The 19656-nt window shown below is 36.7% G+C and overlaps 1 protein-coding gene across 8 annotated transcripts in view; it reads left to right on the top strand.

Annotated features, from left to right (window-relative positions):
• Positions 1-19656, top strand: part of BLNK (B cell linker) — a 964832-nt gene that overhangs the window by 672464 nt on the left and 272712 nt on the right. For 7 of the 8 annotated variants that reach the window (XM_044056709.1, XM_044056707.1, XM_044056711.1 and 4 more), the window contains one exon: positions 1836-1986. In XM_044056709.1, the coding sequence (XP_043912644.1) occupies positions 1836-1986 (151 nt within the window). The remainder of the gene's footprint in view (positions 1-1835; positions 1987-19656) is intronic. The other variant, XM_044056708.1, reaches the window with a different exon arrangement.

Here is a 19656-nt window from a genome sequence, read left to right as displayed (position 1 = left end):
GTTTAGATCAAATGTCATTTAAACTAAATGAGTTTCAAATTAAATTTATATTTATTTTGTGATTAGTCAAAATGAGTTTTCAATCAAATGTTCTGCACCCAGACACACATATGTATAGATAGATATATATTATGCCATCTAAATAATCCATAAGCATACACACACACACATACACACACACACACATACGCCAAACAACCAGTGCATAGTGGGCACAAAAATAAATACTTATTTAGCATTTGTTTACTGGGAAAGTGCGATTGGGACAGAGCTTTTTTCCAGGGAGAAACACTCCAGATGAATGTCTTTGGAATATGGGAGGAAACCGGAGCACGCAGAGGAATCCCAAACGAATGCAGGTAGGACATGTAGACTCGACATAAAAGGCACATCATCCAAGAGTCAGAGCGGAGAACCCCTTGCTGTGAGGTGACAGTGCTAACCACTGCACAAAATTCAAAACAGACACAAGAGCATCATAAAATATCTGTTAATTCCATATTCTAAATCCAAGCTAGTACAATTGTTTTAAGTATGTACTTCTGAGGAAAATCTACAATGTTTCTGTGTCTATCATTCAACAGGATGATTGGCTGAAAAGTGTTTTTATTGTGCACTTGCACATTTACACACGTAGAGATATACACACAAGCGCGTATACAGACACACATAGATGCATGCACACACACACACACACACACACACACACACACACACACACACACACACACACACACACACACACTATTTTTTGCTACAACTCTTATAAATGTGAAAATATCTAACAAGAAATACTTGAATCAGAAATCATTCTGCACTTTCATTCTTAAGTCTCCTTGTAAGTTTTTACAAATTTCTTCTGGTATACTAAATTCTGCTATTCTAATATACCTGGGTTATCACTTATAGTCAGTGCATCAAATACAGAGAGACAGCATTTTTTTTCCATTTTGTTTAGTCTGGAAATGTTCTTTTTACTACACATATAACACTTTTGTTTTTACTGGACAGTATGTTAACAATGCTGCAATATTACTGTGCTCAACAGAGGTTCTTTATTTTCATTTATTTAGTTACTTATTGGCCAGTTTATTAATCTTGTTTTCATATGCTCCATGGTTTAATGTTTTATAGGGTACTTCAGATTTGTAATGCACCATACTGACACATGGAGATTCATATTTCTAGTTTATACCTCTCAGCTATGCCCACTTTTCAGATAAATCCCTAACTTTGTCTCATAACTTTACTGCACAACTCCTTAAATCAGTGATGCTTTGAGAACAAAGGCTGTGAATTATAAAAAAAATAATGACATTCATTACAGTTGTAGTCTTTTTCTTCAGAAAATGCATGTTAATTAATACGTTTGTTTTGTCAGCTTTTATCAGTTGTACTAATATTTGACATTTGAAAATAGTCCCTGATTTATGGGCTTTTTGTCCCTGAATATTTTTAGTTTTGTAACTAAATGTGGCGCTGAGAGGTTGAGAGCTATGTCCTTGTTGGCTTACTGTGGGTTTCATGTCATCAGAGAGAAACAAGACCTTAGTCCTTCACTACTTTTGCACTATATCTTGTAGTATTTCAAAGGATGTTGAAGGAGTAAGGAAATTAGTTTTTTTCTATAGAACAATTCAGTATTGGTATTCTAGCTTTGTTTACACCTAAATTTGAGGGTAGTATGGCTAGTAATGTATTAGGCTCTTTTTGAAAATTTCTGAGTGTACTTAATCTGTTTACTTTTTTTCATGAACTTGTTATTCAGACTGTGCACAGAATTACATTTAGCTCCTATCAAGAAAGTAATGAATAAATAATATAAATGTTCCCAGCAGGACGATTATGAACATCCAGATGGGCAGTCAGATTCAGAAATGTACCAGTGCCCAGAAGAGGGTAATTACGAGCCCCCACCAACTGGTCCTGTCAAAAGGCAAGGCATTCAACTGCCTGTCTTCAATAATTCAAAGGCAGAATATGCAGGTACTGCAAAAATGAAGAAATATAGCAAAAAAGCATAGTTGTATTTCATTTATGCTGTATAAGGAATAACATGTTAAAAACATTTTATTATGTAAAGATGAGGAAGAGAGATGATGCTATCATTTTGAAGACATTCTTCCTAGGAATTCCTGTGTTAATTATTTAGTTAGGGTGTAAATTTTGAATATTCATACAAAGAAATACAATCACTAACCAAAAATGTAAAATTCAGAAAAGTGTAATTTAGTTCAAGGCTTTAAGGTGTCCAGTGCAAAGACACTGCATTTAGTACTACTTGAGTTAATACTAGCAATTTTAGAACATCTGGGCAATATGGAATGATATTAGGGCACAGACAAAGATTCCTCATACACATGGAGTGCACAAAACCATTTCTCTAATTACACTATGAAAAGCCTATTGTTTCTGGTGTTTAAAATTCATCTACATTTTGACATATAGTTAGACATTATGTCCTCACTCTTTTGTACCTGATGAAGCCTCAGGATGGGGCAATTAGTGTATTCCTGATGTTTAACGAATTTGCCTGTTATCTAAAGTATATTCAAGAAAGGGCTTATTTTATATATCAGTAGCTAAGTGTATTTGCCTTGTCATATAGATACGAGATATTCTTGGTATCTAGTACAATAGAGTCCAACCTGACACCACATACCCCAGATATTTCCCAGCCTCATCTGGGCATAGGTAGTTATACAGAGGTGTAGAAAAATCATGATTTCCTGCTGTACCCTGGTGACTCTCCATTCACTGATACTACAGGTATTACTGCAGAAGTCCAAAACATCGTATGCGTTCCATCACTTTACTGATACTGCACCCCTTTACTAGCTTCCTAAGAACCACAAGAAGGCAGAACAAGTCTTGACACAGCCCTCCTCCATCAGGATGTCATTTCCTCATGCAGATAAGCTATATGTTTTCTTAGGAGTCAAGGTTATCACCCACAACAATAACCAGAGGTGTTAACATTTGTGACATGACTTCACTTAAGTCAGGCTCAAGTCATAAAAGTGTTAATTGAGACATGCTTCAGAAAATATAAACTGTGATTGATTTGACTTTGACTTGAAGACATATGACAAGGGATTTGACTTGAGGTTAATTACTCAATTAAGACTTAGATTTCTTGTTCTTTTATACACATAGCCAACATTTCCCAGGGATTTTTTTTTTCTGTTATAAGATAAAAAGACACTAGTCTGATCTTTTAAAATATGGAAATTCTCAGAGCATTGATTGGATCAGCTTTATCAGGAAGACATTTATTTGTGTCTTAAATGTTAGCTGTTAGTTGTTACAGACCAACACCATGCATTATAGTCTTTTGATACCACATATATTCCAGTAAGGGTAAAAGAAGAAAAGTGGACAGCAGAGTTTACGGAACAAGAATCATAGACACAACACTGATGCCATCCAACTCCATAAGCATTTTAAAAAACATAAAGACGGGTAAATTTTTTTTTTATTAAATAATAGACTAACTCAAAATATTTTTAATGTCTTTACAAACCTTTTTTTATTGTTATCTCTCTCCCTCAAGTCTGCCTCACTGATACACTGACTTCTCTACCATCACCCATTTGTCCTATTCATTCCTTCTGACAGACTGCAACTGGGCCCTCAAGGGGAGCCCATTAACCCCCTTATTGTGTATCATGACATGACCCCATCAAGGCAAGAGTCCTGTGATGTATTCATTACCTGCATTCATCTCATTAGTTTCCCCATTCCGGGCAAAGGTTAAACCCATCAACCCCGACTCCCCCCAAGGTAATAGTCTTGGGCCTTATTCATTCCCTGGTCCTTAATTCCCCAGTCACATTTCTCCTGGGAAGTGAGGGTTGAGAGTGGACCATTTAGAAGATCAGGTGGATCAGCTTAACCCTGTTCATGTGGTTTTACCATGGTCTTTGCAATGGTTGCCTTCTCATGGAACTACAAAAGAGCAGTGCTGCACATGTTGTCCCTAATTATGTGCAGCTTGATTATTCCTACGTGCATTTCTGCCAGTGATATATCAACACTTCAGCAGATGTCACCAATATGCCTCCCTTCCTCCAGAACTAGGTAGTTATCATCAGTCACATGAACCCTCTTCTGAAACATAAACAGAATGTGTTGAGGAACACATATATTTCTCAGAGACTGCCACTTCTTTGAAGTCATCTTCCTCTTCACATAAAGCAAAGTACTTCCCTAACTTTCCTCAAATGTAATCTGGACAAATGGATGGGAAACTTCCAATTCACCCCTGGTTTAGCATTCTTATGAATAGGGGTAACATGAAAATGTTCTACTTGGCTCTGGATTATTCATATTTTAATTATAAGGGCTACAAAATCATGGGAATACAGGGCTAGGCTTCAATAGAACCTCATGGATCAATAGCCAGGTAAGTACCTATGAATCCATCCCTTGTCATCCAGTCCTGCCAATGTCCATTCTGCTAATCAAACACACATTAAGTGGGCTGAAATCAGTGTTTCATAGGGTCATGCATCACTACAAATCAATACTATGTCACTTGCAGATTGTTGCTTGGGAATATCTTTTAGTGTTGCAAGCAGAAGTGGAAGGTCGACCAATGGATTCAGGTGAAAATAGGATGAAAAAGACTGGGAAATCCCATATTAATAATAAATCTTAGCCAGTAATACACTTTCTCGGTTAGTTTTTTTTTTAATTTAACAGAAAATAGTGGAAACTACTTAACTGTTTTTTTTTGGGGGGGATAAACACTAGATCCACCATTTTCTGCGACAATGGACATTGTGATTTTCAGTTCTAAACCCTTTTTCAGTGTCTATGTTGGATTCCTTATTTGACTTTTGGTAAATAGCTATACCTGAAATGACTAAGGTGTTATAAATTTAAAAATACATTCAGAAACCAGATAGATAAGGTTTGTTTTTAATTTCTACCAGAAAAAAATCCTCAACTGCCAAAATCATAAAACAGTTTATTTCCTATGTGACCACACCTGACTGCAATTGTATATTGTTTGTTATTCATAGTATCTGTGGGTACACTTGCTTAATTGAAAACTTCACCTTAGAACACAAAATACATGTTTTTTATTGCATCCTTGTTTTCTGATCTATTTTAATGCCTCAACATTACTCAAAATGCTTCTTTTACTGTTTTAATCTGTTTCCCTCAAAATGGTGGATGATGGAGCCTTCCTTGGTAATGTGATTTTTCTTGCTTTCATTCCTTCTTCCCAGAATGCATTTCAAGTTATCTTTATATGAGTCATGCTAGACATAAAGAAGTGGTGCTGTTTTCTCATACCATTAAGATAGAATGGCAGGACTGTGAAGAACTGTTATCTAAAAACACCTTCTCTAACAGAGCAGCTTTTGTATTTCCCTGACTGAGCCTCATTTATGTGTTTGTCAGAGCTTGTTCTATGTTATAAATAGCTGTTAGCTACTTCCTGCAAAAGAAAGTAGGTAAATAGCAGTTTTTTGTAATGGGAATTTTTTGTAGTTCTAAAAGAAATGACAGACCTCCCCCCCTCCCCCCACATTCTCATACTGAGGTGTGAAAATTCTCACTGCAGTAAATGATCCTTGCTGTACATTTACATATGACAAGTTAGTAGGACTCCAAACTAAGTTTGTATGATACTTCCCAATGCCTTCAGTGGGAAGGTTTTTTTTTTCTCTCATGAATGATGCAAAATTAAAATCTGCTTTACTAATTCCTTAACTATTTCAGTCATGTTCATCTCCCTTTTTTCTATTTCAAATGTATTTATACTTTAACCAGGAAAGTGAACTGGTCCCAGGACCCTTTGCGGACATGACTCAGGCTACATTGGCAAAAATAATACAAGTAATAAATGCACTTAGCAATACAAAGAAAAAAATACTGACATAAAGACATTGACAAATACTGCATGTGCAACACATAGCCAATGTAAGTAAAACATTAAGCCACAGTTACTAGAATGTATACAATAATAATGCTTAACTCTACTATGTTCAATGTATTATAATGAACTGTATGCCACCATACTGCGCACACAGACATATATATGTTATTTTCATGTGATTTGTACTGTTAGATGTTATAAAATTCAATGTTATGGGGTTTAGATGATTTGGCTTTTAGATGTTCTGGTCTCAATGTTATGAAATTAGATGTTATGGGTTTTAGATGTTTTGAAGTTGACGCACACACACACACACACACACACACACATATATATATATGTATATATATATATATATATATATATATATATATATATATATATATAGAAAAAGAGAGATAGATATAACATATGTGTAAAAAAACATGAGTGTGTGTGTGTGTGTGTGTGTGTGTGTGTGTGTGTGTGTGTGTGTGTGTGTGTGTGTGTGTGTGTGTGTGTGTAAAACAGAGAACTATATTATATGCATACCTGACAACTGTCCAGATTTTTGCCTCATATTTTTGGTCTGTTTGTCATAAAATCTGTGTTTTTCTAGCAAATCACTGGGATGTTCTGAGTACTGAAGTTACTAAATAAAGATATATGTTTGAGTTTCAGACTTCATATTCTTCAGAAAACTGCATGCTAAGGAAAATCATGTTATTCTATCAACTTTCTAAGTTTATAACAGCAATATTTAAAATCTGCCCCTATTTTTTGGCCTCTGTGCCCCCATTATGTCTGTCTTTGCCCAGATATCTTGTGTTAAGAGGCTAAGATATATGATTATATGCCTGTGTGTGTACTTTATGTCCTTTAAAGAAAAACAAGAAACAATTCAAAATGGAAACTTTGTGTAACTGTATGTTTGCCTACACATAATCACACACAAACACACACACACACACACACACACACATACACACACACACACACACACACACACACACACACACACACACACACACACACACACACACACACACACACACATATATACAGTGGATATAAAAAGTTTACCTACCCCTGTTAAAATGCCAAGTTTTTGTGATATAAAAAATGAGACCACAATAAATCATTTCAAAACTTTTCCCACCTTTAATGTGACCTATAACCTGTACAATTCAATTGAAAAGAAAACAAATCTGTTAGGGGAAAAAAATATAAAAAATAAAAAACGTACAATACACTGGTTGCATAAGTGTGCACACCCTTAAACTAATACTTGGTTGAACCACATTTTGATTTAGTTACAGCATTCAGTCTTGGTTAGGAGTCCATCAACATGGCACATCTTGACTTGGCAATACTTGCCCACTCTTCCTTGCAAAAGCACTTCAAATCTGTCAGATTGCAATGCTTCTCTTGTGCACAGCCCTCTTTAGGTCACCCCACAGGTTTTCTATTAGATTTAGGTCTGGGGTCTGGCTGCGCCATTCCAAAATTTTAATTTTCTTCTGATGAAGCCATTATTTTGCTGATTTGAATGTATGCTTGGGATCACTGTCGTGTTGAAAGGTGAAATTCCTCCTCATCTTCAGCTTTCTAGCAAATGCCTGAAGGTTTTGGGCCAATCGTGACTTATATTTGGAACTGTTCATAATCCCCTCCACCTTGACTAAAGCCCCAGTTGTAGCTAAAGCAAAGCAACCCCAAAGCATGATACTGTCACCACCATGCTTCACTGTGGGGATGGTGTTCTTTTGGTAATCCAAAGTGTTGTTTCTGCACCAAACATGCCTTTTGAATTGTGGCCAAAAAGTTCAACCTTGGTCTCATTAGACCATAACACATCTTCCCACATGCTTTTGAGAGACTTGTTGTATTGTTTTGTAAATTTTAGCCAGGCCTGGATGTTTGTTTGTGTAAGAAAAGACTTCCACCTTGCAACTCTATCCCATAGTCCAGACATATAGAGAATATGGAAGATTGTTGTCACATGTAGTACACAACCAGTACTTGCCAGAAATTCCTGCAGCTCCTTCAGTGTTGCTGTAGGTCTCTTGGAAGCCTCCCTGACCAGTTTTCATCTTCTCTTTTCATCAGTTTTGGATGGACGTCCAGTTCTTTGCAATGTCACTGTTGTTCCATATTTTCTCCACTTTTTGATGGCTGTCTTCACTGAGTTATATGGTATATCCAGTGTTGTGGAATTTTTTTGTACCCTTCTCCTGACTGATACCTTTCAACAATGAGATCCCTTTGATGCTTTGTAAGTTCTCTGTGAATCATGGCTTTTGCTGTAGCAGGCAACTGAGTAAATGTTAGGAAAATCCTACTAGGACAGCTGAACTTTATTTGGCATTAATCAGAGTCTCTTTAATTGATGGCAGGTGTGTACCCAAGAAGACTGAATGTTGTAATTAAATCAAAAGGTGTTTTAACAATTTAACAAATTAAGGGTGTGTGCACACAACAAAGTATTAGTTTAACGGTATGCACACTTATGCAACCAGCATATTGACCTTTTTTTTATTTTTTATATTTTTCCCCTAATAGATTTGTTTGTTTTTCAATTGAATTGTACAGGTTATAGGTCACATTAAAGGTGGGAAAAGTTTTGAAATGATTTATTGTGGTGTCATTTTTTATATCACAAAAACCTGGCATTTTAACAGGGGTGTGTAAACTTTTTATATCCACTGTATATATACACACATGGATCCCTATCAAATGCTAGAGTTTTCAGAAACTCAAAATTCATATGGTCAGTACAGTGAATATTGGGAAATTTACCGTTTTCTCACTGTAGTGCGATCTTGGAGTAGGTGTATATAATTTGCAGGGGGTGTGGGGGGTTACAGGGAAGCTTGCCCCCTGTAAAAACATAAAAAAGGTAGAATTTTTTTTTTTTATGTTCGTGCTTTTGGAAACTGGATCATATGGTCCTGACCATATGAATTTCGAGTTTCTGAAAACTTGATCATCGGATGGGGACATTATATATATATATATATATATATATATATATATATATATATATATATATATGTACATATGTGTGTGTGTGTGTGTGTGTGTGTGTGTGTGTGTGTGTGTGTGTATAAAAATATATGTAACATGTAGAATACTATATGTGAGATGCAGTACTGCATTTAAATGCACATGTCTGACTGAGTGTGTGTGTGTGTGTGTGTGTGTGTGTGTGTGTGTGTGTGTGTGTGTCTGTGTGTGTACATTTAAACACAGTTAAGTACTTCTGATTTCTTTATCTTAATGTTTTTAATGTAAGAGCACATAGTAAATGTACGTTACAGTAAATTCAGCTGTATATTATGGTTGCCATCAGTGGTCACATTTCCTCTGTGGACTACAGAATGCTCATGCACTCTAACAATGTAAGGACTGACTTAAAGTCAGTGGGAATCTCTTATCATGGATCTGCATGTACAAGATATGCACCCCCCCCCCGGGAGGATGTCACAAAAAGGCATAAATGACCTTTTTATGAACATTATCAGAGCATCTAGTTGATAGAGTTGCCACTTGTCTCTCTTTCTGCAGTTCTGTCCTGTGTGTGCGGGGTGGGGGCTAGTAAATGGTAAATGTATTGATACTTTACAAGAAAAAATATTTTCTGACTGTTCTCTAAATGCCACAGAAATTATTGATACTGCAGTTAGGTTATCTTAACATATAAACTATTATAAATAACCAACATTTGAAGCTTAGTATTTCAGTACTGTGATGCTGCTTATGTAAATTTGTCAGTGGAATTGACAACTGCCTTTAAACCCCTGACTGATCTAATTGCTTTGTTTTGCTATAAAAGGAGAGTGTTAAGTTCTCCTTCCCTCTGCAATAAAACAGTGGAAAACAGTTCCACATATTTCTGTCTTTTTTATATCAGCTGCTGTGTTTATTTATTTATTGACATTTGTTTACTGGGAATGTCCACTGGGCCAGAAACCAGCCCATTTCCAGTGGAGGTCCGGGGAGAAAAGCTCCAAGGGTTACATTAACACTAACATATTATTTCAAAAGTTTCATACAATTATAATAGTTACATGCATTCTGACAAGAAAACATTAGCTCAAGTTACATGATAACTGACAATTTCAGAAGAGCTTAGAAGCTACATAAAAGAAAGAAGGTTAATTAAAGGATTGCGACAGGGTTTAGAAGCAGAGAATTCTGAAGAACTAAAGTAACTATGGAAAAGATAGAAGGTTGTTTAGTGGATTGTGAGAGGGCTTAGAAACAGAGAGGGTGGACTGAGTCTGTAGGTTTTATAGTGGGTTACCACTAAATAAAGTAATTTGATAAGTGTTCCTGGCATTAGCAAGATTAATTGCCCATCTAAGATTGACAGCAGTACCCGATAGGGTAAACTACAGATTTACCTGTGTCTATGATATGTCATGCAGGTGGAGACAAATTCCTCTGCAAGTATGTTAAAAGTTAAACTTAAAAAAATAGGTGGGTTTTTCCCTTCCTTTGATCTCAATGCAATGAAATTAAAGTTTTAAAAAGTACAAACAGGTTTCTGGTACCAACACAATACTGGAACGATATTGTAGGGATAAATGAAACCTAACGGTTGAATTAAACTTTAGGAGAAGACAGAGTTTTCCTTTAACCTGTTGATTTCAAGCATCTCTATGATTTTGTGGACTACTGGCATTAGGAATTTACTATCTTTTTGTATCCTTTCATTTCATTGAAGGGCCACCAGTACATCCCCAATACCTTGCCCACACAAACCTTAGAGGCAGTGCATAACAACAAGTTGAACATTCATAAAAGTAAACAATTTACTGGTACATAGCTTCTTAAAATGCTACTAAATATTCCTAAATGCTATTTTTAGAAACAAAATGGTTTCAAAGATATCCTGCCATTCACCTTAATAATGCCATTACAGCCTAAAAGTATTTCCTCTCAAAAAGTGAAAAAAATATTTTAAGCAATTTAAGTATTTTATTTTAGGTAAATAAAATAGCAGCAAATGAATGAAGAAATAATTATCTTTTTATCAAAGCAGCACAGTTTTTTTAATTGCTACACTTTTGTATAAATGGCTCATGCCACAATACAGAAATCTGTACAAAACTATTGGAGGCTTTTGTGAGCGATTCCCACACACAGGTAATACAGCCACCTCCAGTTATCAACCATTATCATTCATCATCATCTTCATCGTGGTTACTGCAAATAAATGAGTGTAAAATCAGTTTTGTTAAGGATGTAAAATAATACTCCTCTCGAAATAGTCTCTAATGCTAAACTACTAGGAGTCCTGATTGATGACCAGCTAAAGTTTGATAATCATCTACAAGTAAATATCAAAAAACACACAAAAAATAGGCATACTTTACCGCCACAACTGTTACATCTCTCCCTCCACTAGGCTCACCTTCACCAACACTTACCTTATCCCATCCCTCCTATACAGTGCCTCTATCCTTACTAACCTGCAATCCTCCCTCAAGACTAGACTCTCCTCTTGCTATAATAAAATAACAAAATTGGCAACTGGCCATAGATCCACTTCCCATCATTACACTGCCCTACACCAACTGAATTGGCTTGAGCTGTCCAATTACCTCATCTTTATTCAACTTGTCCAAGCACACAAACTTATTTTCACTGCCTCTTTCTGCCCCTCTCTTGCCACTACCTTTAAAATGCACCAACCAAATAGACTTTTGAGATCTAATTCCCAAAATCTAATTGAACTGCATAAACCTGCCTGTCCACCAGGCAAATATCTAATGTCCTTCTCTCTAATGCGCCACTGGAATTCCCTCCCACCTCTCATTCGCACCACCAGCAGCCTCTCTTCATTCAAAACCTTACTTCACACATACCTGACTTCACTATGGGAATGCTCTTGCTCCCACCCCACATAATTTCCCTACACTATAGTTACTGTCTATAAGCAATAATTCACAAAAGCCTCCCATTGTTTTGTACCCCTAATAAACTCTAGGAATTAACATAACTCCTAGAATATTACAATTCAGCAGCCTAGAAATTAACTGCATGAATTAGCATAACTATTAAAAAATTCAGACTTTCTGTTATTGCATTGTGTTAATATGTTAAACTGTTAAAAACTTTGACGTTTGTAAATATTACTCTTATTGCATTGTACTAATATGTGCACTCTACTAATATGTGTTTTTCTATTTGTTTAATTTTGCTTCATTTGTGCACATTACATTTCTCTAATAACTTACTAATAACTTACTGTGCCTTCTGTGGAACTTGACATGGTAAAACTCCACTGCCAATCATGAGCGAACAGGTGATCCGCTGTGGCTACCCCTAACTGGAAAAAGCCGAAAGAAGAAGAAGACATTTCTCTAATAACTTACTCATGTTAAATCTGTAATTTGCAATTTTCTGGAGCTTTTCTCCCCAGGACTCCATTGAAAACGTGCTCCTTGTGGCCCAATGGACTATCCTGGCAAACAAACTATAAATAAATAAATAAATATTTTCATTGCCTAAAGTGGTCAAAATTCAAGAAAGAGTACACAAATTAAGGCGAGTATAGTTCCGGAGGAAAGAAATAGCAATTCACAATTCTGTAGCAGCGTTCAGTTATGTCAATTTTTTGGCAATTAATGGGGGTATAAAGGGAACAAAAAAAAGAAAACTCATAAATCTTTAGAAATGTGTCACTAATACAGTTGAAGAAACTGAAAATTTAAAATGACAATGCCCATCACAATAAGAAATGAGACTTAAATAGTTAAAAGATTAATAATATTACTTTATTTCAGGTATTGGATGTGTTTGAAGTGTTATTTATCTTTCATGTTTTTATTTGTGCAGCTATAAGGAATACCTCCAAATTAAAACAGCCATTCCTAATCACACTTCATTTCATCCAGTAACTCAGTCTAAAAGTGCACAGTTAGACACAGTCAACCATCCTAAACAAAAGGCAGCCACTGATGCTTATTATACTTGGTTATAATGTGTAACACACCACTTTCCTTCCTTGAAAACAATTACTTCCTCCTTTTCTTGTTAGGTATGGTTATCTAGTACTCACCTGTAAATTGAAAAATGATTAGTGCAAAAATTGACAAACTGGTGGATGAAGGAAGGCAACATTTAAAATGGTGTTGGCAGATGCAGAAGATGTGTCATTCACAGTGGACGTCTAGTAAGACAGGAGATTGATAGGATATCTTGGAGTCACAGCTTACTGAATGGACTTGAAAGCAGATGTTCTTCTAAACATCTCGCATGCCTATAGCTGAATCAAAGGATCACATACTGAAGAAAGAATTAATGGAGTTTGAATGAGTATGCCATCAGTACCAAATCTAGAAAAATGAATAAATAAATTACATCATCTAGAACAATGCTGACAGCTTTAAGAAGATATTTGTCACATGCTTTCCAGGTATAGAAGACAAAGGTGATGATGATGATAACAGCCATCTTAATGATGATAACAACTGGAATGACCTTTCAGTGAAGGAGCAAGTGAATTTAAACAGGATTCTGAAAGGAAGACCCACCCACACACACAAACACACACAGAGACTACAGTGGCTTTGCACATGTGCTGTAATTAGTTGATGAAGATGGACTTCTAAGGCATGTTGCATAAGCTTCTTGCTACAAACAACTACCCTTTTCAAGGATGAGTTTGAAAGAGAGTTTGGACAATATGGAATCCTTGCCACTATCATAATTTGTTAAAGCTTAACCTTATGGCAACTTAAACCTTTGCTGCTCAGTGGCTACTAGAAGTTGGGCAATATTCCTGAGGTTAGTGGACAAAAGAAAACTATATTCACAGTGAAACTGTGAAGTTATATTAAGGAACGCGATATTATGACACCTTTGTATAAGCTACAGATGGGTAGAAGATTAAGACAATAAGTACTGTGGTTCCCTGTTTCCTCTTCCTCAATCATCACTTAGAAAAACAGAAATAAGGAGTTTGCTGCATGAGAATTTGATCTGATGTCTTCAAGAATTTCTCCACAAATGATTCTGAGAGATCTTTGTTCTCAAAGTGATAAAGTACATCTACTTTACTCTGACCCTGTGTATCTAAAATCGACTGTGCCGGATCCATCGTTTTGGCCTCATGTGGAAAAACATGATGAAAAACCGAAGAAGGTGTCTGCAATTATGAATGGCATTTACTGTTAAAAAGCAAAAAAAAAATTTTTTTTTTAAAAAGCAAACAATAGCTTCATAAGTGAGCACTCAATAAATTCACACACTATTTTGTGCTTCTTTCAGTTTGTGCACACTACGTGCCATTCTTTGGGAGTCTGATGTGGCATGGTCCCACACCATTAGCTAAAAAGTAGTCCTTCAGTGCATTAGCAGGACTTTCACTGGATGAAGGATGCTAAATCTGCATTAGTTTCATTAAACAAAAAAAAAGTCAAGAAACTGTCTCATTGCAGCCATCAAACTCAGATAAGCCATTATTATGGATTGATCAACGTTTTGTTTGAGGCCATAAACAAGTGGAGTTATCCTCTCACTGTACAAAGCAGCAATGAGACCTGTGCCAGTGCCAGCATCAAGTGCGCCCACTGAAAAAGTGTTCAGCCATTGGGGGGAGGGGAATAATGCAGACTCATCTCTTGAAAAAGACTGACAAAGTCCTGTCCAACTTAATTTTTTGCAAATTCAGCAAATTGTAGGTGGTCCCAAATGATCTTAAGTCAACAGAGCATAAAGAGATGGCATAAAGTATACTATATATTTATTGAAATACATTTTAGTTAACTTTTTCGTTTTACAAATTTTTTGGTATAATTTATTTATTTTGTTTATTACATTTGTTAACCAGGAAAGTTCAACTGGGCTAGAAGCCCATTTTCAGCAGAGGCCCAGGGAGAAAAGCTCCAAAATACAGTATAATTATATTGTTTTGAATATAAACAGTAGTATTTAGTCTACAGCACTGATTACGAACATTAAAAAAACACACAATATTGTACAAAAAACTTTAAACACAAGAACTTTAAAAATACTCAATATAGTACAGAACTTAAGTAGACTAGTACAAAAACGTAGTATAAACAAATTTCATGTTGCACAAACATAATGTTTCTAGGTCAGAATTTTTGAGATTCCTGTAGGATGTGAAAGATCTTGTAAAATAGTATCATAACAAAGGTGCCAAAACAGCGATTAGTGAGGTGAGAATTAAAGTGAGAAAAGTTTAGATGGAAAGGAAAATATGGAGAAAGCTGTGGACGTGGGAAGAAAGTGGGAAGGGCATAAGAGGATATACTCAGGGTGGGATGAGTGTAAGTGGATTTAACTAGGGGTCAGACAGGAGCAGAGCCAATTATTTACAGGTAGGTGCGTAGCTGTTATTTGAAGTTATGATGCTGTGGAATTTTTGTAATTGTAGGAGGCAGAGTATTCCATAGTTTGGAGATTTTATTGGAATACAAGCAGTCCCCGTGATAGTTGCAAGATTGGGTGACCTTTGGCATAAGTTTATTGGAGGGTCTGAGGGTCCTGGGGTTGAGAGTAGGTTGGACAAGACTGGAGAGAGCTGGACAGTTAGAGGGTTGGTGAATTAGCTTGTGGACCATCGTTAGTTGGCCATGAGCTAGAAGGTTGGGGAGTTCTAGCCATTTTAGTTCAGAGAGCACAGTACAGTGGTGGGTCCTGTGTGTGGCATTTGTGGCAAATTTTGCTATTTTGTGATAGCATGATTCTAGCTTATTTAGTTCAGATTTGGAAAGGTTGGTGAGAATATGGGAGCCATAGAGGAGGGTAGAGAGCAGATGAGAATGGGCAGTGGCAAGCCTGACATTGTGGGTAAGATATGGTCTGGCCCTTTAAAAAGTGCCAAGCTTGATGTGGACTTTTTTGATTGTCAGAGAGACATGTTTTTCAAAAGTTAGATTCTCGTCAATAATGACCCTTAGGAGTTTTGTATAAGTCGTGGATTCAATATAGGTTCTGTTTGATGAATGTATTTAAAGAGGGGTGTGACAAGGTTTGGATTTTTTTATTTTTGAAGATTATTAATTTGGTTTTATTTGGGTTGAGAATTAGTTGTTGTTCTGATAGATACTTTTCTATGCTTTGAAAGGCTGATTGCATTTTTAATTGAAGTTCAAAGGGAGAGGGGGCAGAGCATATAAGGGCAGCATCATCAGCATATTGGACAGTGGTGGCTAGCTTGTTTATAGAGATGAGGTCGTTAGTGAATAGTATGAAGAGGAGAGGTCCAAGTACTGAACCTTGGGTCACACAAACAGAGATGGGGAGAAGGGGGAAAAGAGTGTTTTACCATTTGGTGGCCTGCTGCCGATTGGAAAGATAGCTGAGGAAGCAAGCTAGAGAGGCTGAGCTGATGCTGTTGGTTGAGCGTTTGTTAAGTAGAAGTTGATGAGAAATGGTGTTGAATGCTTTTGACATGTCCAAAAAGATGGAGGAGACTTTTTGGCCTTTGTTGAGGTGATGATGAATGGTGTTGGCAAAATAGATTAGAGCAGTGGAAGTACTATTTTAGTTCTAATTAACTATTTTTCAATCAAATGTGTCACATTATCGTTGTTGAAAGGGTTTGGTGAAACTACTTACTCAGAAAAAAGTTATAAAAGGTCTGTCAAAACATGGTATATGAATTTTTATTTTATGGTTAAATGTAAGGCTCTACTGTATCATTTTTTTTGGTCAGAAGTAATGGATGTAATGACTCAGTAATCATATTTGTGCATAATGTAAACATTTGTGAGAAACAGACAAGCCAGATTCATGCCCAATATATTCGATTACAAATTCCTATTTACTTGATTATTGGCAGAAACGTAATGCACTAGAACAGTTGCACCAAAATTACTTTATTTGCTTGATCCTATGCCGTGTTAGATATTTTTTATTTTATTTATTTTTGTGATGCCCGTGCACTGGCCCAGCAATCAAGGAGCCTCAATCCTCACCACTAACACCAGTGAGGGGCATCCATATAGGAAAAGGATAATAAATACACACACAGTAAAGTGCAATTTTGCTTAAGAGCACACAGAGATCACAGTCAGTCTGGGGCTGGTTTCTCCCTTTCTCTCCAGGTCCCCAATAAAACTCCCCACTGGCACAGTTATAGTGTCCAGATCTCAGCCTAGTGGGCAACCTAAAACCTCCAGCAATCTCTCTGTTCAACCAGTGCTTCGTGTCCCTGCCCAAGTAGCTGACACACACACACACTTTGAGATAAGAGTTTATACAACTGCACAGACACTCCTAGGAAAGGCTGGCACAGGTTCTCCAGCTGTGCCCCTTTTACCCAGACTATATGGTAAAAATCACTGCCACCACCCAGATAATATTTATCAGCTACTCAAAGACCCTTATGAAAGGGTGTCCAATTATACTGTGCAATATTATTATCCAAATGATAAGTGCAATTGAGCAGTCAAGACTTATTTGAAGAGACTTGGTACAGTATCACTATATACATGCAGTGTACTCTTAGAACTTAAATTATCTCTACACAAAACAGCCACAGCTGAAAGGTTTAAAAATTATTTAATAAATAATAAAAACATAAGACAATACTTCTTTCTACACAGTGCTAGTCAAGAGTTCAGACATCACAGAGATATATTCAAAATAATACAGTAGAAAAGTTCTGACATCACAGAAAAACAAACTACTCTAATCTTCCTATTTCCTAGCTGTATCTAATTGAAAACACAGTTCTAAAATCCTACTTACATATAGGCACAGGCAGTGTGGTGAGTTGGATGTTCTCAAGACAAATGCTCAAATGCTGTCATTCTTTCTGTTCTTAAAATGATAACACAGTACCACTGATTCATTTCAGATTACATCATTTCTTTCTGGTTCTCAGGCTAACAGACTCTCAGAGGTTAATAGCCTTTGATCTTGCAGTTGATCAGGAAGCCAGGGCAATAAAATAAATTATACATGCAAATTCTAGCTATTAACTCTGTCCTCAAAACAATAGGCAGAATGCCTTTATCTAGACATGTCATCTCCAAGCTTTGACATCAAAGAATTGACTTATCAGCTTTGTTACAGCAGAGTGCACAGTTGTTACATTTTTGCAGTTCCACATTTAACACTATTTTTCCCATTTAAGAGAATAAGCCTGTGGCTTATATTAATATTTGCAAATTACAGAATTATCTACAAAATTCTATCTGGCTAGGCTGGTGGCCTTCACCTATCTTCACAATTTTAACATTTGTTTACCTGGTTAGTCTGAATGTGCCCAGAGAGCCCTTTTTCAGCATAGACCTGAGGAGAAAAGCTCCAGAAAAGTAATTAAAAATAAGAAAAAATTAACAATTCAAGTTGTAAGATACTTAACAGTACAAAAACAGAGAAATATACAACATGAATATATACAAGGCAAAATAGATATGACTAGAGACTTGAAAGCAAAGTCTTAAAACTTACTTTTGGCTTGTGTATGTGTGACTTATTCCCACCACTATTAATAAGTAACCCATTTGCTTCCATATTAGAGAGCTCAAGGTCAACTGAGTAGGGTCTGAGAAGGGTTACTGAGTGTTTGGCTTCTCAACAGAAGAAACTACTAGGTACAAGATATTGCTGCAGTCGCATATATAATGCAAACAGACAGCAAAATATAGTAGCAATGTCTTAGTGTATTTAATGATCACAACCATCTTTTTGCATTACAGAAAGTTACCCAGTTTGTAAAGAAGAATAACTTTACATTTGCAAGAAAAAAATAAGCCTATAGAGTGCACCCTTTAAGTACATTAGCATTCTAACTCCCCTCCACTGCTATAGTCCCCCTAACCCTTCTGCCACATTGTGTATTCCTTCTTGATTATCTCTGTAGAATCCCTGTCCATTACACATTCCAGTAATCCATTCCATGGGCCCACAATCCTCTCTATGAAAAAAACAATTCTGTAGCTCAATGGAAAGGTTAACCCATACAATCTGATGCCTCTGCCTTGTCCTTTCCCCGCTGTCCTTCCTATTAAGAAGAACACCATCACCCTGGCTCTGTGGCAATGACAGATGGAGCCTTGACTATGACCCAGATGACCCAAGTTCAATTAGCAACTCAGCTGCTGGAGAAGTGAGGTAGGGATAGATGAGAAGGAAAAGCAACCACCAGCTCATTCATTTCATGAAGAAGGGATTTCCAGCACGCACTCTACTAGCATTCCTCTGCTGATTGGCATAGTGCCATAATAGCACAAGCAGTTAGCCTGTGAACTTGGTATACCAGGGTTCGGGGACTAATTGGCTTCATATTCAGTGATGCATGTGATGTCAAGCAGCCCTGCCCATCTTTATGCATACCAAAAATCTCCCCAACATAATAAAACAGTATATTTGGCATTGCAGGGTTGCTCTGCTTAATGTTTCTCCCTTCCGAACCTGCCAGTGGCTGTGACAGTCAAATAGAAGGAGATGGAGGAACACAGAGAAGCTTACTGTCAGCTGAATTGGTTCATGAAGAAGAAAGAAAATAACTCATTCACATCTGACTAACATGATCTTGTGCAGCATTAAAATGTCCCTCCATCTCTTCTGGTCTTAAGTGAGAAAAAGTTAAGCTCCTACCATCTCAATACATACTCCTTCTCCATCCCATGGGTATTTCTTGTAGTCTTCATTTGAATTCTTTCTAGCAGCCTGGTGTCCTTCTCTTGTATGGCCTCCACAACTACACAGTGTCTGGTCTGACAAATGCCCTACCTACCTGTATGCTTCTGGAGTGCCCCCCCCCCAAGGATACACTCCTGCATTCCATTTACTGC

Source organism: Protopterus annectens, chromosome 14.part0, assembly GCF_019279795.1.
Source record: "Protopterus annectens isolate FY-2018-M chromosome 14.part0, PAN1.0, whole genome shotgun sequence".
Lineage (NCBI taxonomy): Eukaryota > Metazoa > Chordata > Ceratodontiformes > Protopteridae > Protopterus > Protopterus annectens.
This window is presented reverse-complemented; position numbering and strand designations above follow the sequence as displayed.